The sequence below is a fragment of the Coenobita brevimanus genome, chromosome 8 (assembly GCF_032717465.1).
Source record: "Coenobita brevimanus isolate Jiangsu-jjx chromosome 8, ASM3271746v2, whole genome shotgun sequence".
In the NCBI taxonomy this organism is placed as follows: Eukaryota; Metazoa; Arthropoda; class Malacostraca; order Decapoda; family Coenobitidae; genus Coenobita; species Coenobita brevimanus.
The window spans coordinates 45,416,117-45,438,909 of record NC_136961.1 but is presented as its reverse complement, the minus strand read 5'-3'; the positions used below and the strand labels follow the sequence as shown (position 1 = coordinate 45,438,909).

Here is a 22,793-nt window from a genome sequence, read left to right as displayed (position 1 = left end):
TAGTGCTGCTCTCGGGTGTCTGCCCTGTCCTTTCCTCCATCCTTGTTTCCTTCCATCTTCTTCTGTCTTTTTTTCCTTCATTCTTTTCTCTTCCTTCTGCCTACAGGTGACTCTACACTGAGTGACAAGCCAAATGGTTTCCTGTACACCAGGAAACCATTTACTATGGTGGGTGGTAACTATATAACCAAATTTTGGTGCCTGGTGGTTTTGTGGGTAATTATTATGCTCCAATAGGATTGAACCGGTGAAGGTTTATATCCAAGGGGTGATTGGAGTTTATTGCTCATGTAATGCCCTTCAGGGATGAGTGAGGCTGGTCACTCTCATCTTAAATGTCTGGACCAACTGCCTAGCCCTGGGCTTCTACGCTCCTCATGGTGCAACGTAGGATTGGATGATGGATGGATGGATGGATGGTTACCTTTATTGCTTGCTGTTTCTGGTAAGGTGTTTGATGTTAGAGGAAAAGATATATAGCTTTAATAAGATCAAAAGATGTTGAGTGTAATAAGATCAAGAGATGTTGAGTGTAGCATTGCAAAGCTGAGAATGATGAAAGAGGCAGACTGTTGCTATGTGTCCTTATGGAAGAAAAGAGTGAAGGAACACATTACCAAGTGGGAAGAGGTAAATGAGTAATAGGAGCATCTTGGGTTAGTATTGTCCGGAGAGAAGAGGAAAATGAGTAATATAAGCATGTTGAGTGAGTATTGTCTTGAAGATGTTTCAGCTACAGTCATTCACTATTGGAGGACCCATGAGTTAATGCAGTGTCATATGATGACAAATATTTGATCACTTTTATTCATCAGAGTGAAATCTATAGTATCCTGTGAGTTTGTTAACCATTTTCCATCCATTCACCAGTCATTCAGCCCACTATTGCTCCATTAGGAATGGAGGGGCCTGAGGCTATACTACTCAGTCAAGGTGTTTAGAGTAAGAGTTACTAGTTGCTCACCCCTTAGCACAATTACCTAAGTAATAAACCTCAACCACTCCATTGATAGACCCTTATTGGCTACCTCCGGTTGAAGCTTATTAACTCACAAAACCACCTGGTATGTGAAAAGTGTATGAAGGCCAGTGAAGTATTGTATATACATTAGTATACAGCATGGAGGCCCAATGTTGGTTTCGTTGCATGCAACAGAAAACTGTCCCATCAAGGGGAAGTATCCAAGAGTGACAGGGGTGTCTTAAATAAGTTTTAGCCAGTCTAATAAGCATGTTCTAATGAAATGAATTTTGTTGTTTCACATTTCATGGATTCCAGTTTTCTCTTCCTTAGGTGTTATAGAAATGGAGGCTAAAATATCAGAGCTGCAAGATCAGCTAGCCAAATGCACCTCAGAGATGGAGAGTGTGAAGTCTGTGGCTGCTACCGAGACTGAGAAGATCAAGAAGGAGGCAGAAATGCAGGTATAGTTGCTTTGTTTTTAGATGCCAAAACTGGGGTCATTCCCTCAACATAAATGCTATGTCATCTATTCTATTCTATTCTGTTCTATAGCCCGATGCCCTAATCCCGCAAAACGCCTCCAAGTCGCTCTGTCACCCACCATTTGACTACCTTCCCCCCAACTCACCCCCCCTCCCTCATGTACCTCTCAACTCCATCCCTTCACCTCATCCTCGGTCTATCCCTCCCTCTCCCTCCCTCCACCTCACCTACATACACCCTCTTAGCCAGTCTTTCATTCATGCTATGTCATGATTGTAGAAATTTGAAGAGCCGTAATTGTGATGTAGGAATGACCCGTAAAATCTTGTCAAATAAACCTTCCATTCTGACTACGGTACACTTGTCCATCAACTTAGCAGAAGGAGGTTAAGGATCTTTGTCAGGTAAGAACAAATGCACTATAATTCTGTTCACTGTGTCATATTGTTGTGTGATATTTGTTTATCTCCTTCACTATGAGGACATCATTTGTGTCCTTTGTACTGTCTTCATTTGGTTTTATACGGTTTTAGGGAGGCTTTTGGAACTAGAGGGATTAGATGGTTTTAGTTGATACCTCTATTACCTGGGTTACCATACATAAAATTATCTAGTGGTTGCATTTTTAGATTGAAAAGAATGTCATTGTAGTGAATAAGTCATAGTCAGTTTGCTTTCTAGCCTTTTGAGTAGCAGCAGGAATTAATGGCCATATTATTAAAACTGATGGCATGAGTTTTTTTTACCTGTAATAGATGTAATTAGCCTACATCCCACATTGCAGACTCTAGCTAACAATTATACCATACAAAAAGGTCAGACATGTAGTATCATCATATCACCCGCATTGGAAATTATCATCAGAAATTTGTGGCTTGTCCACACTATCCCACTTTCAGTTTTAACAGCGCAGCCCTGAGAGGTAACTGTCTTGCCGCAAAATTAAACCTCTTCATCTTTATGTGCAGATCAATGAGGCGAAGTTGAATGCTGAGGCAGAAATGAAGAAGTTGAATGAGACAATGGCAGAGAGTATTGACAAAGTGAAGAAAGAGGTGTCTGAAAAAGCTAATTTAGAGCTCCAGGATCTTCAGACTAAGCTAGATCAGGTGAAGCAAGAAGTAAGTGTTTCATGTATTATCCTATGATATTCCTTAACCTCTCCATGGCGGGCAAAAAAGTTACGTAGCTTAACTAACACTTGGGCATATTTCAAGGAAAGTAAAGAATCTTGAAAATCGTTTTAACCTTATAAATATATTAGGATATGTTACAAAAAAGTAAGAAATGCATACTTGCTCATCTAGCAGCGTGTAGAGCAGAAGAGTATGTGGGAGGGAGTGCGACTGGTACTCAGTGTGTCAGCGGTGGTGATGGTGGTTGTAGGCTGGTAGGCGCTGTGCGTGTGGGTGGTGATTGTGGCGGGAGACACTTGGAAGGAGCTGGTCGGTTTGGTGTGCTGATGTGGTGTGGTGTCGCACAAAGTAATTTGTTTTTACTAACATTTACAATTGTTTCATCAAAAACATGAAAATGTAATATTATGTGAGCCGCCCTGCCTTATATGCTCGTAATATTACATGAGCCGCCGTTGGGGGGGTGGGGTAGGCTTCTATAAACTAAAAGTTGATGATGTATACATGGTTTGGTATGGAAGAATTAAAAAGTTACTTTGCAGGGAGATTTTAAAGAATGGAAGTGTTGAAGTCAAGGGTATTGTGGGTGGGTGGGGAATGAAATGAATGAATTACAAGAAGGTGCTTTTCACAACAGGAGGAGTGACTGAAGTAATGTAGTACTGTGTGTGAGATTAATGTTGCCTGGAGACATTCACAAGTACTGTATTCACTATGGTATTCAGGAAGAGAGAGGGAGAGAGAGGCATTGACAGTAATGATAATGTGACCATATCTTCTGGAGTAATTTGTGCATTTGTTTGGGTGAATTAATTAGCTGTTTTCTTCAGGCACTGTTATATGAAGCTCTATGATTGTTTAGAAGCATAATGAATTAATATTAGTATTTTAGTGTAATGATAAATATGTTCCTTCTATATTGTGCTCCATATTTTGCCTTGCTTTCTAGACTTTATCTCACCTCATAATGAGGTAGGACAAAGAGGTCTGGATGATGAATTTTTTGCAGGCTAATGAACATCAAGCTAAGCTGGAGTTGGAAATCACACAAGTGAAGGAAAAGGCAGCAAAGGAAGTTGAAGAGATTAAGAAAGAAGCAGCTGAGTCTGCACAACAAAAGATTAATGAAGTACAAAGTCAGTTGGATGAAATGAAGCAACAGGTAAAAAAGTACAGACACACCAGTATGCTTTTATCTGTGTAATGTTATAAGACATTTGGACCTGTTGGGACCAAAATTAGAAGAATTTGAATTTACTGTTAACTTCATGGTGTAATAATATTTTAGCATATTTTCAGGCTGGAAACTCAGCCACAAGTAAATAGGCAAAGACGAAGCCGAGACTCATCCATTGTTAGAAATCTTATTACATCCATCATCCAATCCTATGTTGCACCATGAGGGGCGTACCTCAGATTTCTTTTCTCCCAACAGTTTCTAGCAATTGTTGGGAGTAGCTAATTACTGTAACTGGTTTTGGCAGTTAGTTTAGTTCCTATTCCATAGAGAACATCAGTTGTACTATGGCCAATTTCAGTTTGAGGATTCCTTAAGAGGAAGCATGGCATTATTTATAACCTTTATCCTTTCTCCCCAGTCCATCATTTAGCTTGTATAATGTTGACCAGCATGTGTATTTAGTATTGTCCTACACATGGCTGTAAGATGGCAACTTCAGGCTTTTGTATTTTATTTTAGTTTTGTATTTATTTTTAGCTGTCATAGTTTGGTTTACATGTCTACCTTTTGGCTCAGGTTCTAAGATAACAGTGTGAGCTGAATTACCATTTTACCCTTGGGGTATGGGAGTAAGCAACACAAGAAGTAAGGAAATTGTACTTGAGGTTTCTTTTTTCCATGGATTTGGGCCCCCAGTAAGAATGAAAAGACATTCATTTATCATCCAGTTTAGTATTGCCCTGGAGGCCTGGGGGTACCGGTATGTTACTTAGTCCAGAAAGTTCAGTTATCACTGGCTGCATCCCCATGATGGCAGTATTGGAGCAGTAAACCTCAATCATCACTCAGACTTAAACTCAAGTGGGCTGCATCAAGTTGGAGTGCCTAAACTTCATGCAAAAGATTTCCTTACCTTGTGTTAATGTAGGAAACTGTTTTAGGAAGATGATGAAAAATTAATGAACAATAAAAATGTTATTACAGTAGTTTGTTTGTATTGTGTATCAGATAGAGCCAGAATTCTGGGGGCTTTAATGATGAGTGAATGGAAGCTTGGCCCATTGAATTGGGCAAACTTGGGCTGTCTGGATGTTGCTTCTCCTCACCCTGCCCTAGGGTGGGAGAGGAGGTCCGAATGATGATGATGATGAATGTCTTACTTGTAATGGAGAGGGGAAACTGATTTCCACATTTTGATTGATTAAAAAAATTAGATAAGTGATGCAGAGAAGAGAGCAAAGGAAGCTGAAAACAATCTGGTTGAAGCACAGAAGAAGGAAGAGGCTGCCAAAGGTGAGAAGCTGGCTGCTGAGCTTTCTGCCTGGGAACTGGAAGGGAAGATAGATCCTCTCAAGATGGAGCTAAATCATTATCTTGAGACTGCTGACAAACTCAAGTTAGAGGTGAGGCCAGGGAACATCTTCACTTCGTATCAAATTCATGCATAACTGTACAGTAATTGCATATTGCAGTTTTTTGTACAGTAGTTCTTTTCATGTGTTTGTTGCTGTTGTCTGTACAGGTATATGAAGGGTTATACTGTATACAGATTGTTATAGGTGTGAGGTATGATAATGGGAAAATTATATGGGCTTGTGTGTCTTTGTTTGCAGTTTATAACTCATGATTGAAAGCAGAGAAGGTTGATTTTGTTGATTATGTTGTATGATACTGTAAACTCTGTATTCCATTTTATCAGGTTGAAGCATTAGTGAAGAAGAAGGAAGATGGAGATAGGGAGCTAGAATTAAAGAATAAAGAAAACTGTGATGTCCAGCAAAATCTGTCTTCAGCTCTTGCTTCACTTGATGAAGAAAAGAAGCTTGTTGAAGATCTTAAGAACAAGTGCAGTGGTGCAGATAAACATATTCAGAATCTCATGATGGAGAAAATAAAACTGGAGTCCCTTGTTAGAGAACAGACTGAAAAGATAGAAGAAATGAACAGCATTAAGAATGAAAAGGAGAAAGCACTAACTGAGTCTCAGACAGAAGTAGAAGAATTAGAAACAAAGCTGAATGGTATCAGTATGGAGAGGGATGATTGTGTGAACCAGATAGAACAACTTAAAGCAGAATTGGAAAGACTCAGGAACCTAGAATCAGAGCTGGTGGAGTCTGTTGAAGCCTGCAGGACCAAAGATGAGCATTTGGCCAAGCTGAGGGATGAGTATGAAAAGCTGGAGACAGAATATAGTAATCTGGAACACCTAAAGAAAGAGGAGGAAAGCAGAGTTTCTAATCTCCAGGACCAGCTTGCTAAGGATACTGCCAACTGGTCTCAAATTCTTAGTGAACATGAAGAGTCACAGGATAAGAGCAAGAAAGAGGTGGCGAATCTTACAGTCCAGCTAGAGAGTTTGATGGCTGAAAAGAAAGCATTGCAGGAGAATTTTGAAGCGGCAAAGGCTGATTATGAGGAGAAACTGTTCGTTGTTAACAGTTCTCTTGAATCTGCAGAGAATGCCAGCAATGCACTCAGAGGACAAGTTGAGTTGCTTCAGGCTCAGGTTAGCCAATTGAGTAACGACTTTGATGGAAAATTACAAATCCTTATTCAAGAGAAAGCCACGTTGGAGGCTTCTCAGGAAGATCTTCGATCAGAATTGCATGACCTCAGCCAAGAACATAATTGGAAGGAGGTACGGTTAGAGGAGGCAAATGAAATCATATTTCAGTTGACTGGCACTGTGGAGGAAGAATCAAAGTTGCAGAAGGAGATGGCTGCAACTATAGCTGAAAAGGAAGATATGATAAAGCAAAAGGAAAATGAAATAACTGAATATGTAACTCGTGAATTAAAACATAAAGAGCAGTTTGAAGAGGTAAACAGTAAACTAAAGGACTCTGAGAAAGAGTGCTCTGTCCTGTCATGCACTTTGGAGCAAAAGGAAGAAGAACTTACTCAGACCATTAGTAGTTCACAAATTAAAGAAGACCAGCTCACTGCTCTGAAAAACAAACTTGATGCTGCTACTGAGGAAAATAACAAACTGAAGGATGAACTGTTAGTGAGCCAACAGAAGGTTAGTCAACTGGAAATGAGTGCTGAATGTGCTGAGGATGCCATGCTTCAAGCTGAAGCACTCAAGAGTGAGTTGCAGCAGTTGCAAGGGAAGCTTGATGTTACCACAGCCCAGCTTGCCCAGCATACTGCACTGCTGTCAGAAAAAGAAGAAGAGTATAATAAACTGCAGGCAGCTCTAACTTCACTGGAAAATGAAAAGAATGATGTCATCTCTTCACTGCAGAATGATTATGCTCGTCTCTTTGAAGAAAACAGTAATCTTACAGAAAAACTACGCATCGAAGAACAAACTACCAAGGAGGTGACAGAGGCACATGCAGAAGCTCAGATGCAGTTGAAATCATTAATAGAAGAAAGGGATTCCCAGAAAGTGGCATTTGAGATGTCTGTGAAGGAAAAAGAAACAAAGGTAACCAAGCTAAGTGAAGAGCTATTGGCCTTACAAGAAGAATTAATAGAAAAAGAAGAAGAAAAATATGAATTGAAGTTGGCTGTTGATGAATTGCAGAAGTCACAGTCTATACTAGAAGAGGAAATAAAAAAATTGCAAGACCAAATCACTGATCTAAGGTGAGTAGGTACTGAATTGCAGATTTTTCAGTAATCAGACACTGAATTGTACAAAGTCTTTAAGTTTCACGAATTTAAGTTTTTTTAAGCTCTAATTATGAAGGAGATCAAACTTCTATTTATCTATCTATCTATTGCCAGACACCATAATCCCGTAAGGGGTGGCCATTTGACTTTGAGTTATTTGTTTTACTGATAGGGGCACTAACCCTCCACCAACCCACTTGCTAACATGTAGGGAGCACGTATGGTTTGGTTATATGGTTACCACTCAGCCTTGTAAATGGTTTCTTGGCTTACAGGAAACCATTTGGCTTGTCACTCAATGTAAAGCCACCTGTAAAGGAAAGAAAACCAATAAGAAGTGACAGGAAAGATGGGAGAAAGGATGAGAGGAGGGTAGGCACAGGAAAAGAATGATAAAGGCTAAGGAAGATGTAGGCAGCACTACATCAAGTGAGTGGATGATGATTGCCACCTCCTACCACTACGTTATTCAAAATTATTAACTCTGTCATGGTTATAATAACTGTTGCTCTCTTCCACCTAGCTCTGAATCAGCATTTCTTAACCTTGTCCAACCTCAGCACCCTCTGTAGCAAGGTCTCACAGTCCAGCACGTCCTTACATTTGATTACTGGGGCTACACGTACTACACTACTGCAAGGATGAAGTAGAATGAAGTACTGGTTGACAGTTTATTTTGTATATTTTCAAAAAAAAAAAAAAAAAAAAAATCAAGAATGCCAGTACAGTACTAAGCAAAACCAGTAAGAAAAACAATAATGCATCATTTTCTAGCATCTGCTAAAATCAGTTGCAGCACCCAAGGTTAAGAAATGCTGCTCTAGATGCTTTTATACAGCTGCGGGCGATGTCCAGAAGCCTGAGTTTTAAAGCTGGTACTGTTAACTTTCTCAAGGTTGGAACATCTCTTTGTGTTCCAGCCAACTCTCCATGATTTGTGTTCAGCTGAGAGGGAGTTATAGGAGCCATAGTGCTTTAAAATTAACCCATGATAATTTATTTATTTATTTTTTTTACCAGTCTTCTATTCAGTTTCTGAAAAATCAGTGTAGCAAAGGTTAGAAAAAATAGTAATTCATCTTTTTTCCTGCACATAACTACTAATCCCTTTATTTTGTTTAAGGTCCCGAGAACAGGGAATTGTGCATCAGCTGGTTAGTGTCAAAGAGAATCAGAGAGAGACCACCTGCTTCCTCAGGGCTACCATACACAGACTGAAGAGTGAGGTAAAGATCATTGTTAGTAATATTAGTAGTGGGATCATTGGGAACAACAACTCATAACAGTCAGCCCTCACTTACATTCAGTGATGTGTTCCAAGATGTAAGTAGTTTTTCATGCTGTTGCTACTTTAAAGTGGGGGATAAAGTGACAAAGAACCTTTTTAATATCAGTGGAAACTTAATATAGTATCCAATAATACGAAGTCATAGAGTGTGACCTCAGGAATAAAGGGCAGAATAGTGAGACTGCTAGAAACTGAGCAATGTGAAGAGCTGCCATTAGGTGATCAAGGCCAACACATGCAGGCATATTGGAGCCTTTATAAATGAACATATGAACAGAGCAAATTTTTCTCTTAATTACTGTGGTAAACGAATGTCAGAACACTGTCATAGGCAGCCTGCATTGAGGACTTACTGTAGATCTGTAATCTGATTACAAATTCTTAAACTTAGTTTTAATCTTGGACCTAGCAAGAATGCTACAGAATGTTATAACTTCTTTCAGTGGATGAGTTTGGTTTCAAAATACAGAACTGAATATGTATAGCAAAATGCATGATATCTTATTTGATTCCATGTTCTTTATTAATCATCTTCACTATAAATGCCATGAAAATCATTTGAAATTATTGTATGAAAAATTGTCTTGTTTGTATCTTTTTTTAATGTTTCAGATGAACAGTAATAACATCAAGGATTTAGAGACAGTGGAACAGGAAGAAGTGATGGATGGGGAATCAGAGTGTAGTGATGTTGTTGAAGCTGTTCAGGGCTTGATTACTGAACACAATACACATGCCAGTGAGATGACAGAGGTGACTGCTGCACTTGAAGCTCTTTTGACAGAACATGATGAAAGAAGAGTCTCTTTGGAGGGCAGTGTGACATCCTTACAAAAGAAACTGAATGATGTAAGTGTTGTTTTGAGTTATAAATGTAAGTTAATTCATACTCCATTGTCTTCTTGCATAGTTACTCAAAGATCATGTGGCACTATCTACCTTTGTGTTTTTTCTTGAATAGTACTGTAGCTAGATTTATAACCTCTATGTCTTCATTTACACTTACAATAGATACACAGGTTCTGAAGTGGAAGGTGGTAGTGACCATCATCCACTCACTTAATGTAGTGCTGCCTACTTCTTTCTTAGGTGACTACATAAGTGTGACATTAGGGATAAGAGACAGAATAGGGAGCCTGGGGCTAGGCAAGTTGGTCCTGACATTTAAAATGAGAACTCCTCATGGGGCAGCACTGGATTGGATGATGATAATAAAATTCCATTTTCCTTACATTATTGCAGATGATTAATGAATGCCAGCAGGAACATGAGAAAGCCTTGAAGTTGGAGCAAGACTATGAAAACTATCGTGATGTAATTGTCATGTTAGGACGACACCAGAACTCCACCACCTCGGACACGCTTGTTGGACAGGTGAGAGGAGGGAAGGTAAATGAGGTTGAAGTGGGCTTAAGTTGGGTACATATCAGTTACAGTATACTGTACAGTACTGACTCTATTGCATAGAAATACTGTGCTGTATTTGGATGATAGTACATCTATATTTTTCATTATTTTCAGTTCCAGAAAGAGCAGTTTGACCTGAAAAGACAGTTGCAGCAGAAAGAACAGTATAATTCTACTCTGCATAATAGTCTTCTCTCTCTTAGGAAGGAAAATAGTATGCTAAAGGTACTGCTAGAGGCATCAAGAGCCTCCAGCTTAGCTAGCACTTGCAAACTTGAGATTATCACTGAAAAATATCAAATACCCAGTGACACCAGCAGTAGCTTGGTCAAGAAACTTGATGAAATAGCTGCTCAGCTTGTTGAGACAGAGATATCTGTAACATCACTACAGCAACAGCTACAGTCTGTACTTACAGATCTGAAACCTGATGTTAAGGATGAAACTGAGCAGCCAGATCTAGATTCACTTGAAACTTATTACAGCAGACTTAAGAGTGAAGTTGATTCTAAAGTGGCAGTTGTTGCTGAAATGAAGGACAAGCTGCAGTCACTGAGGAAGGGAGTTGAGCAGATGGACAGTAAAACTGAGATGCTTGTATGTAAGATTCAGGAGCAGCAAGGAGAATCAAGTGCTGTTTCAGACAAACAAATGGTAAGGTGTTGTTTATTACAGTATGGATTCAGCTTGACTTATAGGATTTCAAAGTATTGATTTTTAAATGGTATGGAGACAGTGAGAAAGAGTATACCCTGATTATCTGTTGGAACTTGAGAACAAAATTGTCAGTCTTAATATGATGATGGTAATAACTGTAGTTTTATTTACATGATTAATTTTCTTTTGATGCTGTTATAGCTGGTAGAAACTACTGTATTCTTAGAGAACACACACATTCAGTACCTGATGAATTTCAGAATGAAGATACCAGAGCCTGTCCCACACCTTCACCTGATAGAGCTATGGGTGATAAGGATGCACTGTTGAAGGAACTAAGACACATTGAGGAACGTTATAAGGTAAGATATACAAGTTACAAGTTATCATGTGTCCTAAGTAACTACCTGGTATTTACACTATAATTTCTGTTATAATTAAAGATTTATCCAATAACACGTCTATGTACTTCAGTAGGAAAGTTACAGACTCCTGTTTAAGGTACTGTCCTTGCTCTTTGTCTGCTAATGCACTGGAAAGTATTAAAAGACCATTTGGTATTGCATAGGGAACTCATGGCAATTGCTAGAAAAGTTGCAGGCAGTTTTGTTTGGATTAGAATAAAGTGTTACTTAGATATCTCAGTACTGCAGCATTCCTCTCATAATTTTCCTTCCTTCTAATAACCTTGTCTGGTAATTTGCAAGCCCCATATTTTGGTAGTTAAATACCATACAGAGTATGTAGTCTGTTATTTTTATTCCATCCTGTGTGCCGTAATGCTCTGTGTCAGTTGAACAAGGCTGACCCATGCAACCATGGAACACTGATTTATAAAATGTATTATATGTGCATTTCTTGAGCTTTCAAATGTGCACATTGCTCAGATGTTCTGTATGTGTACATCATTTTGCTTTGCTTTGTTTATAAAGGTTCCAGTATGCCTGCATGCGTTGGCCTTGGTCACTTAATGGTGGCTCTTCATGCTGCTCGATCTCTGGCTGCCTCCCCATTGAGTCCCTTATCTCTACTCTGTGACCTTGTCCTAGGTCTTTTTCAGTCTGCCTCTCACAACCCTACCCTGACGCTCACACTTCTCACTTTCTGCGCCCATTTGTCATCCTCCGTCCTATCCACATGCCCAGACCATCTCGGTCTGCCCCCACTCATTACAACACCAGTACACCCATCTTTCAGTTCTTCATTTGCATATACTTATCATGATTACTCTTAGATTCACAGAGAAGAATTGAAGAGCATGTCATCACTGCAAGATAAACTTATGAATGAACTGCACAAGTATAAAGAGGTGCTGGGCAGTCTCAAGGAGCAGCTCAAACTAAGAGATGAGAAATTAGCTAAGGTAAGCGTAGTTTAATTATGAAAAACAAATAAAAAAATAAGATATTTTTTTACTGTATGTATATTAAGGAACAGTTATGCAGGTAGTTAATTATTTCTTTTTAGGATCAGATATACAGTACTCCAAATGGTTTCTAGTACAGTATATCAGGAAACTGTTTCCTTTGTTTTTGTGATCAACATTATACTGTATCCAGTCCATGGGGCAGATGGGAAAGAATATTGCCTCTGTATTCCCTGCATGCTTAACTGCTCCAGTTCGATTATATATATTTTTGCATTGTTCTTGCTGCCTCCAGTCAATTTTGTCCTATTAAGGTGGGACTTATTGAACTGGAGTAGTTAGATACATCAGCCATTAACCTCTTCACACAGCTGCAAATTTGTTGTATGTCAATATAATCTTCTGAAGGTAACAAGATTTATTTTTATTTTTTTTATTTATTTATTTTTTTTTTTTAATAGATTGAAGGGATAATGAGCAAAGCAGGAGAAAGTGGTTTGGATTAGAAATTTCCCATCCTTTGCATCCCTCTGTTCTTTGGATGTGGGACCTGTGCCACCCCAGGTCTCGGGAAAAGTAGGCACTTGGGTTTTGTATTTAGGCTAAATCCAGATTATTTAAGGTGAGGTATTTCAATCATGCAAGAGTTTAGTCAAGGTAGTTTCAGCCCTCTGATTACTGTAATTTATCTCATCTGAGTAAAATCATTTTCTGGTAGACAGAGTAAAACAATGTGTTCAAAGAAGGCCAAAGTGAAGAATTTAAGAGGGTGGAGTGGCAGTTATGTTCAAGTAAATGAGATGTGATGTGATGTTGTGCAAGACTATGATAAAAGGGAGTTGTGACACTAGTCATCTAAACGTGAAGCAGTGGTTGGAGGCTGAAATTACCCCCATCCTGCGGTTCAACATCCTCCTTTTGAAGGTCAGGGAGGGAGTTTAAGAGATGTTTTTATAACCGGGCAGCAGAACCCACCAGTTTTACTGGTGCCACCATATTAAGGCATCCCACTCAAATGTAGAGGGAGTGAAGGGAATGAACGTGAAGGTGTTAAATGTGAAAGGTGTGGTATGAGTACAGTATGCATGGATGGAATGTAGATTGTGTTGCCTTGTTATGAATGATGAATGACAATGAGGAATAAAGGATTATAAATGTATCAACTAGAGGTGTGTGTACATCATTTTAAGATTGTGAAGTTGCTACTGACTACTGCAGAGGCATCTTGTGATACAGTAGAGGAGGTGTGTCTTTTATAGTTAGTCCACTTTTGTACTGTCTCCTTCTTTGTTCTTGGATCCTACCACACCCCATCCTTATTTGAGAAAAGAGAGATCACAGTGATTAAAATGTTTCATAATTTTATCCATATATTTTTTTTATTAATTATTTGTTAAAATTTAAAGTTTGAATGGTAAGTGAATGAGGGTGTGGTCCATTTCGTTGAGCATGCTGTTGATTGGGTCTCCCTCTGTCATGTTTTCCTCTTCTTATTTTCTGGATGCTACTTCACCCCATCTTTGGGTGGGAAGAAGAATTTGGGGTGATATCTTTATTTACTTATTTATTTTATAGGTTTCATCAATGGGAATGGAGTTAAGTAGCCAGATAGAAAACATAGAGCAGAGGGTTCATGAGGCTGAGACATCCTCTAGCCAGGAAGATGGTCAAGCTGAGATGCAGGAGCGGTATGCTGAGCTTGTCAAGAGGTAAGCATAACTTTTTGTTATACAAGGGATCTATCTGATGTTCTTGGGTAGGAGTCATAAACACAAGAGACTTATCACCTGCAGCTATACATAAAACCTATGTTACACAGTGGATGGTAAGCTCCTAGTTTTGACAGTTTTTATGAAATGCCTGTAATTATTGGATGTGATTAGCCTATATACCACATTACAGAATGCAGCCAACAATTTCACAGGGAGGATAGTCAGCGGACACATTTGATTGACTTGAAATTGTGTGTGTGTATTTATACTGAATCATATGATTATGCATTACATTTGCAAACTAATGTTAATACATTCATGTCAGAATGGAGGCTGAGCATGCTGAGCTGCAAGAAAAATATGATTGTGTGAAGGCTGAGTTGGACAAGATGACGACTCAGCAGAGCAACATCAACCAGAAGTGTGAGAGCAGCCTCAATCGCAGTGAGGAACTTGGCATGCTAAATGAAGAACTCAGCTCCAAAAATGATGAATTGGTCTCCATGAATGATATCCTGATTGTAAAAAATGAGGAATTAACAGCTGCTCTTGACGAGTTGAAATCTGAGGTGCATGAACTGACTTGCCAAAATAATGATCTCACTTCCACGACAGAAACCTTTAACAAAAAAGAAGAAGGGCTTTTGCAACAAATTGATGACTTAATTGCCCTAAAGGATGAATTAGAAAATCAACTCCAAGCAATGTCAGAAAGATCAGATGAAGTGCTGTCTGGAAATAAAGACCTGATTGCAAGAAATTCTGAGCTTGCATTGGAGAATGAAGCTTTGATGGCAGAGATTCAGAAGCTTGAAGCATTGCACCAGAAACAGAAAACTGAATGTGAGTCTCTGAAATTAGCACAAGAAAATGTTAATCTCCTTCAGAGGAAGAATGAAGAATTAGAGAATGTCTGCTGTGAACTACAAAATGAGAGGGAGAAGATTTGCAATGAGCTGCAGAATGAGAAGGAGAAGATTTTGACTGCTGTGTCCAGCTTAGAGGCCCAGCTGGTTGAAGAAAAGACAAAATACTCAGAGCTTGAGTCCCAGGTCCAAATTCTGGAAGCTGAAAGAGAATCTGAAAAAGCAAAATCATCAGCAATTCTGTCTGAAAAGGAGGAGCTATCTAAGATGTATAACGAACTCACTATTGAAAGAGACCAAGGGAGAGATGAAAACAGTAAGCTGAGTTTGGAGAAGGAAACCCTTTGTAATGAAAAATTTGAACTGCTATCAGAAAAGGAAAAACTGCAGACAAGATTAGAGGAGATTGAAAAGGAAAAGGATGAGCTGATGTCCAAAAACACTTTATTAATAAGTAAGAGTGAAGCAGCAGAATTAGAGAAAGAAGTAGCATTGAATGATAGGACAAATTTGCTGATGGAGAAGGAAGCCGTAGTCAAAGAGAGAGATACTGTTATTATAGAAAAAGAAAGGCTAGTTAAGCAGGTTACAGAAAATGAAACAGAGAAAGCTGATCTAGTTTCAGAAAAAGAAAATTTATTGTCTGAAAAGAACCAAGTCCTGCTAGAAAATGCCAAACTGCTGTCAGAGAAAGAACAGTTGGAAAAAGAAAAGCAAGAAATTTCCCAAAAAAAGGATGAACTTTGCAGTGATAATGAGCAGCTGGTGAAAGAGAAAGAGGCTTTACAGAAAAAGAATGAGGCATTGATTAAGGAAGCAGAAGACTTGTTGCAGGAGAAGATATCACTGCAGAAAGAATATGATCATCTCCTGAAGAATTCTGAGGACCTTGGATCTCAGAACACTTCATTAACTTCAGAACATGAGAAGCTTAGGCAAGAAATTGAGAACATTAAATCTGAGAAAGAAAGATTCATAGTAGAGATCCAACAGTTAAAATCTATGGTGGAACAGAATGAGATGGACATAGAAGGACTTCATGCCAACATCAAACAGCTCTCATCACAGAGAGAATCACTGGAAGCAGAGAAGAATGAGCTCCTCAAAGTTAGTGAAGATCAAAAGGAGGAAAATAAGAATTTAGCGAATGAAGTATCCCAGCAAGTATCTGCGAGTCAAGCTGCTTCATCAGAAATAGATTCATTGTCGTCTCAGGTCAGCCAGCACCTTGAAGAGAAAAATAAAATTGCTTCGGAGGTAGAGAAACTAAGAGCCCAGTCACAAGATTTATTCCAGGAGAAGGAGGAATTAGCCCAGACTTTAGACAGTACCAAAGCAGAATACAAGTCAGTTGTGGAGGAGAAAGAAACCCAAAAGAAGACAATAGACAGCTGGAAGACTGAGATGGATGCATTACGAGAGGAGATCAATGCTCTGAGGCAGCAGCTACATAAACAGAAGGAGGAAGGTGAACAGTTGAGAAAGAGTCTATCTACCAAGGAAGAAGAGGCTGATAAACTACGTGATGAGTTGGCCAGAGTCAAGGAAGAAATGAAGTCCGTTCAAGGAGACCTACAGGTTGCCCGTGAAAATCTGGCCAATAAATTGAGTGAGGTGAGTAATGTTCGTTGTAATGTATGGATTGTGATAAAACAGTACCAGTATCTGCCAATCCCATATTGCCCTTTAAGAGTGTAGAGGCCTGAGGCTAGGCCACTGCAGTCCAGAACATTTCAGAACTGTAGAGTGACCTATGCCCTTCATAGCATTTTACATGACTAAAACCTTCCAGTCACTCTCTAGGGCTTGACCCATAGCATGTAAACCAGTGCCCATTTTGACCTGAGAGCTCTGCCATTAGACCACTAGGCATTGTAGGTTACGGTATGACCTAGGAATAATATAAAAATACACTGTACAGTAGTAGTGAGATGGTAGGGTCATTTTGGCTCAAATGGAATAGTACTTAGGTCAGAGTCAGTCACACCTTGTGCATGTTTCAAGTTCTAAGGACATCATGTACTCTTGTGGCAAAGGAGGTTTTCTAACACCTCTTTCTTAGCAGTTTATTTATGCAGAGTGTAGTAGTACTAGGTGCTGAGAGGGACACCTCCGCATGTTGGCACCAGTAAACTGTGCAGCGGAGCTGGCAGCTCATACAATGTCCCTCATCTCTCACCCTATTCCCTGAAAAGAAGATGAGTGACTGTGAGATGGGCAGCTGAAGCCTGGAGTTCGTTGGGTGTACATTTCAGATTAGCATTGAGTCATAAAAACAATTTGTCAGCATAAAAATATATATATATACAGTATATATGAATAACACTCAAGAAAAATAAGTTGAAAAGGAAAGGATGCTAGGAGGTCTCCTTTACTGATGAGAGTACAGATCCTTGAGGTGACAAGGGTTTGCTGTCATGCAAAATGCTACCAGGTTTGTAGGTTGATCTATCATTGAGTACTCTGGAGTATGTTACCTTACCACAGACTTCTAACCCCCCTCCCTCCCCCCCCTTTTATGCATGTCACAGCTTCAGCACTAACACCCACCTTCCATATTGAATACATGCTAGAGCTGTCTCATACTGGACTGGTGTATTGGAATTTGGGAGTGTTTTTACATGTAGGTGGGTCTCATGGTAGATCAGTAAAGTCTGCTTTAATGAAATTCAAGTGCCTTAAACTATTCCCGACCCCAGCCGGGGTTTGAATCTGTGTCTGTTGAGACATCAGACCACCTCATTACCAATTTGGCATCTCCCTCCCCTACGATATGATATGGTATTGGCTGTTTTTATCTCTTGCTCTTTTCAAAAAAAAAAAAAAAAAAATCATATGCATTGGAACAAGAATGTAACTTATTTGAAGCTGTAGAGTTAAGTGTTTTTGATATAACACTGTAAGTCCCATTACAATAATACAGGGTGTACATGTGTTACATGAGAAAAGGCCTTTGAAGACAGTAATGCTTTCATTCTGTTTAATCAGACCACAAATCTGATGGTGGAGAAAGCTGCCTTGAAGATTGAAATAGCTAACCTTAAAGACAAAGCTGACACTGCAGAGAAGTCCATTACAGCAAAAGAAACAAAGGTAAGTACAGTATATCATTTTTCCTCTGCATGCTTGCTTTTCAGTTACAGATTTACTTGCAGTTTTCTTTTCATATATCTTAATCCTACCCATCCTTTTCATTTGGCATTGTTTTCGAAGTATCTTAGGCTGTAGATGAAATATCACTTAACTACACCCCAATTTTTACTTATTCTGGCAAGTAATATGTAGTCCATCCATAATTTTAAAATGTCAATTTATGTACAGGTATATGTTTAGCTGGTTTGGGCTGTGAGGTAGAGTCAGGATTCTGGAAGCTTACCGTAAGTGTTGTGTGAATGAGTTTCTGACCCATTTCACTAAGCATGCTGTTGATCCGTCTACTTTTGTCATTTCTGTTTTTCATTTTAAGATGGTGATGGTTATGATGATCTGCTCACTTACTAAGAACCACTTATTGTGACTTGTGCCACCAGGTGCAGGAATTGGGTAACCTGGTAAAGGAGTCACGCATGGACCTGGAAACCCTGCGATCCAAGTTCTCTCTTAACCAGAAGATTGCCAGGAAGAAGGAGGATGAGCTGCAGGACTGTATGAACCTTATTAATGATCTTGAAACAGAGGTCAAGGAGCTGAAGGAAAAGGTTAGAATTTTCCATCATACCCAACAGACATTCAAAGGTTAGAATTTTGTGTATACCCAGCAGATTCATATTAAAATGTCAGAAACTATATACCCAAATATTAAAAGGTAAGAATCATGTCTGCATCTGTCAGACCGATTGGGGGAAACTAGCAGATACTTTTTGTAGATATCAATGAAAGTTTGACAGTTTTTCTAAAATTTAATGGTTAGTATATAGCAAAAAATAAATAAATAAATAAATAAAATACTAGTAAATAAATAATAAATAAATAAATAAAGGTAAATTATAATGAGGACTCACTGCACTTTCTTCTGCTAAGAGGAGACCTCTTACAGTATAATGAGGTTAATTGCATTTTCATTGAAGGTTAAAAATGCGAAAGAGGAGGCCCGGAGCCGGGGTTCTGAATTGGAGCAGGTGAGAGAAAAGGTGACCCATTGGGAGAACAAGTTTAATGAGAAAAACGCCGAGACAGAGGAACAGGCAGTTCGACATATTGAGGTAATATCGTCAGGTCTAGAAACCCAGCATAATCCATTCATTTTAGTATTCAAACTTATATATTATATTACATTCTTTCAAATTGCAGATGATTTTATTTAGCAGGGGAAAGTCTTATGTGCTCAGAAGGTTATAGTCTCTGTAGCACATTCAGAACTTTGGTTTTTACTCTGGTTAATGCTTGATGATTTTCTTCAGCACAGTAATACCCAGTTCAATTCAAGGGCCGAGATAACTAAAGCTCTACTGTACTGTATTGCTAGTCAAGGCAATGCAGTATGGCATAAGCATATGGCACATGCTGGTCTAGTGGGTAGAATGTCCTAGTCAGAATGATGGCCAGGGTTAAGTTCATCCCACAAGAAGTGATTGGATGTTTTTATATCAGATAATGCCATTAAGGGAAGCAGGTTAGCCATCTGCCTTTTACTTTCTAACCTTAGGCCCCTGAACCTTGAAGGGGATAGTATGGAACTGACTGCTGCCATTTTTATACTGTAATGGACAAAATTGTATGTATGGTGTTTGAAACTTAAAATGTGTCTTGTAGTCACTAGTTGGGGAAGATAGCTTTTTTCTCATTTGGAGATTAATATTACTAATCTTTTTCTTTTCCAGGTCATGAAGAAAATGTTTGGTCTTGAGGAAAGTAATGAAAATTTGAAATCTAAAGTAACTCTGCTTAAAATACAAATTAAGAAACTGAAGAGTAATGTTAATACCAGCACAGAGAAGACTGATCCTGAAGCTGAGGAACCATCAGTGAAAGTTGAGGAAAAGTTGCGAAAGTCACATGTTGAGCCTGGAAAGAGATCACTGAGATCATGTGTTAGTAATGAACTTGGAGAAAAATCTGAGCAAGGTCAGGGTTCAGGGTCCTCTGACAGTCAAGAAATTATTAGTAGCTCACAGTCACAGGTGGTGACAAGCAACTTAATACCACAGGGAACTCGCCGATCCATGACCCGCAGTGCATCATTGGCTGGAGATATGGTTCCACAGGTGAAGAGGACACGATCTCAGAGGTCTCTTTCAAGGAATACAGGTAATGATGAAAACTCTGTCCAGGTTGGGACCTCAACCAGCACTGCTCAGAGTCGGAGGACAAGTCTCCGCACTTCAGTTACTGCTGCACCTCAGTCTGAAAAGACAAAACAGGATGTACCAGAGCCCTCAAGTTCACCTTCAGCTGTGTCAGATAAGAGGACGCGCAGAACATCTGTAACTGTGATACCAGAGACACAGTTGCCAAAAGAAAGTCTGTCTTCCAGACTACAGCAAGGTATGATTTTGAAAAATGGAATTATTAGATGTGGATGTGCAAGAAAGTACAGTACTAGGACAAATCCCCTGAGATGGTTCCCCGTGTGGAGAAAATAGAATATGAGATATTGATAAGGAGAGTGTGATGAGATGGATGGGGAGACTGAGGATGAGTTAAGGGATGTTGTGGAGAGGTATATGAATGACAGTTGTGTGAGTTACAGGGATGGCAGCCTGATTGCAGAGGACAGAAGCTTTTTGTTATCAAAGTATTTTGTTTGTAAGCAACAGAGCATAAAGTACGAGTCAACCAGTTTGGATCACCTTCTTGTAGCTAGTTACATAGTTGTTTGTTGACCAAAGATGTTTCTGATTTTTGAATTATACCTTGCAAAATGTAACATCCACAATAAAGTACTTAATTTTTTCATACACAGGTCTGAATGATATACCTGCTGATGTAAAGAGTCCTGGGATAATGCTGCGATCAGCCATACACAAAAACATGAAAGATGACGAAACAAGACAGGTAATTTACCCTATACTGTATACAGTCTGGCCTTGATTTACAATGGGATTATATCAAGTGAAAGTCCATCACATATCAATTTAATGTATAGCAAGGCATAATGTGTTCATCTGGGGTATTTTTTGGTCAAGGACCCCTCCTCCAAGAGTCTAAAAAGTGTTTCAAACCCTTCTAAACTGGTACAGTAGTTTTTTCACTTCACTGCACTTGCTGCTTGAACTCCAACACCACAATATGTTGCAGCATTGACACCAACACACCTGAGTAACCAAGTTCAAAGGCCATCTTAGAACAACAGATAACTGTAGGCTTGCCTGTTGGTAGTTGCATAAACAAAAATAGCAGCCATACATTGACCAGTGAGGCTTTGTACAGGATTTCAGTGATTTCCGTATTGATTTTTGCAGTTGCTCATTGATGCCAAGTAGAATCTCTTATTCATCATTATAGCAATGCTCTGTAACGTATAATGAGGCCTGACGGTATATCCTTTTGTAGGGTAGGATGTCGGTTTGTATTTCTTTGTAGCAGCTGACAGACAGGATTATTCTTCTGAAGGAGACCTCTCTGGCTAAGAATATTAAAAGTGTCGTGGTTTACCATTTATAGACATCATCATCATCGTCATCACCATTCCATCCCTAATTCCTACCTACCATAAGTGAGGAGTGAAGTTGGATCAAGAACCAAAGCAAGACAATCACACAACTAGGATGACTCAGACAGCATATGGAGTAAAATGGGCCATAGTCATTTACATATCATCCAAGCTTTAGGAATCCTGGCTACATTTCAGAAGGAAATTCATCATTACGCACACACTGGTAATTTTTTTTATGCATTTTGGATGAATTTTACATACATCTCTGGGATTGAGTCATACTGTGGTCTACCAAGTTGAAAAGGGAGAAACTAACCCTTGTCATGTGCATCTCTGTACATAATTCATTCATCCATTTTGATACCATGCTAGCTTCCTCAACTTTCACATCTCACATGGATAGCTCCCGTAAGGAAACCATGGCTTGGTTTGCCATTAAAATATAGATTTAACCATATAACACTACACTGAATGAGTGGATGCTGGGCAGCCCCACCTTTCACCCCATTCTTGAGTGGGAAAGGAAGTTTGGATGATGGTAATATATCACATACTGTACCAGTACTTCATTACTGTACAGTTATGCACCACAATTTCTTCTAATTCTGTACTCCTGCCCATGGCTGAAAAAAAGTCTTAGCAAGGATTCCATATGGAATGACGATCTAGTGTTGATGGTTAGGAGCTTTTCTAGACTACACAAGTAACAGCATCTTTGCAAACTGTCCATTTTGCAGTATAACAAAGCTTCAGACTACCACCATACCACTGAATAACAGGTCTTTGTTTAGTGTAAAACCCTGGCAACAACATCCCTCTAACCATGTGTAGGATTAGGGGATGATAAACTGTGACTCATAAGTATACCTCATTTATTTTTACAGTCGTTCCTCTTACAGACAAGCAGACCTCTTCAGTCATTGAGCACCAACAGTCCCATCCGGCCTAGTAAGAGAAGCAGGACAAATCTGAGGACATCAACAGCCATGACCACCCGCAGGAAGGCACCCCAGGGAGGTCACAACAAAGACGACTGCAAGACTCAGTAGAGGAGGAGGCATCAACACAGACGTGTATTTAACCATTTCTCTGTGGTTGATTAATACTGTGAGGGACACCTTCATGCAGTGGCACTGATCAAACTAATCATTTCTGCTGTCTGATTTACACAAACATCCCTCCCTTGGCTTCTTCCTTGTACCCCCAAAGGAGGGTTGTGGACTGCAGAAGTACAGCTTCAGCCTGCATCCACTGGGTTCACATCTACCTGAGCTGGGACCACAACAATAATAACAGCACATTTCATGATGTTGCACTGTATCTTTCGTTGCTATTGTTCATCTGCAGTCTGTCTGATTGAGCAGACCAAGCAACCGCCTCGCAGGGCTGTCTCATGCAGTGAACTGATGTTCCCATGGGGCTAACGGTGCCATGCCACAGCAAGGTGCAGGAATTAATGTGAAGGTTTGGGTCCTGGGTGGATTCTGTAGTTGTGTCCCTTCACCCAGTTAACAG

The 22,793-nt window shown here is 39.4% G+C and overlaps 1 protein-coding gene across 1 annotated transcript in view; it reads left to right on the top strand.

The window, feature by feature from the left end:
* Positions 1-22,327, top strand: part of LOC145407867 (uncharacterized) — a 35,135-nt gene extending 12,808 nt beyond the window's left edge. Inside the window, 19 exon segments of the mRNA XM_080278725.1 lie at positions 1,295-1,425; positions 2,443-2,502; positions 3,614-3,745; positions 4,978-5,166; positions 5,463-7,360; positions 8,511-8,625; positions 9,288-9,524; positions 9,918-10,049; positions 10,197-10,736; positions 11,000-11,101; positions 11,974-12,102; positions 13,681-13,814; positions 14,143-16,297; positions 17,672-17,776; positions 18,214-18,381; positions 18,751-18,885; positions 19,504-20,167; positions 20,586-20,677; positions 22,178-22,327. Of these exon segments, the coding sequence (XP_080134851.1) occupies positions 1,295-1,425; positions 2,443-2,502; positions 3,614-3,745; positions 4,978-5,166; positions 5,463-7,360; positions 8,511-8,625; positions 9,288-9,524; positions 9,918-10,049; positions 10,197-10,736; positions 11,000-11,101; positions 11,974-12,102; positions 13,681-13,814; positions 14,143-16,297; positions 17,672-17,776; positions 18,214-18,381; positions 18,751-18,885; positions 19,504-20,167; positions 20,586-20,677; positions 22,178-22,327 (7,268 nt within the window).
* The last annotated feature ends 466 nt before the right edge of the window (positions 22,328-22,793 follow it).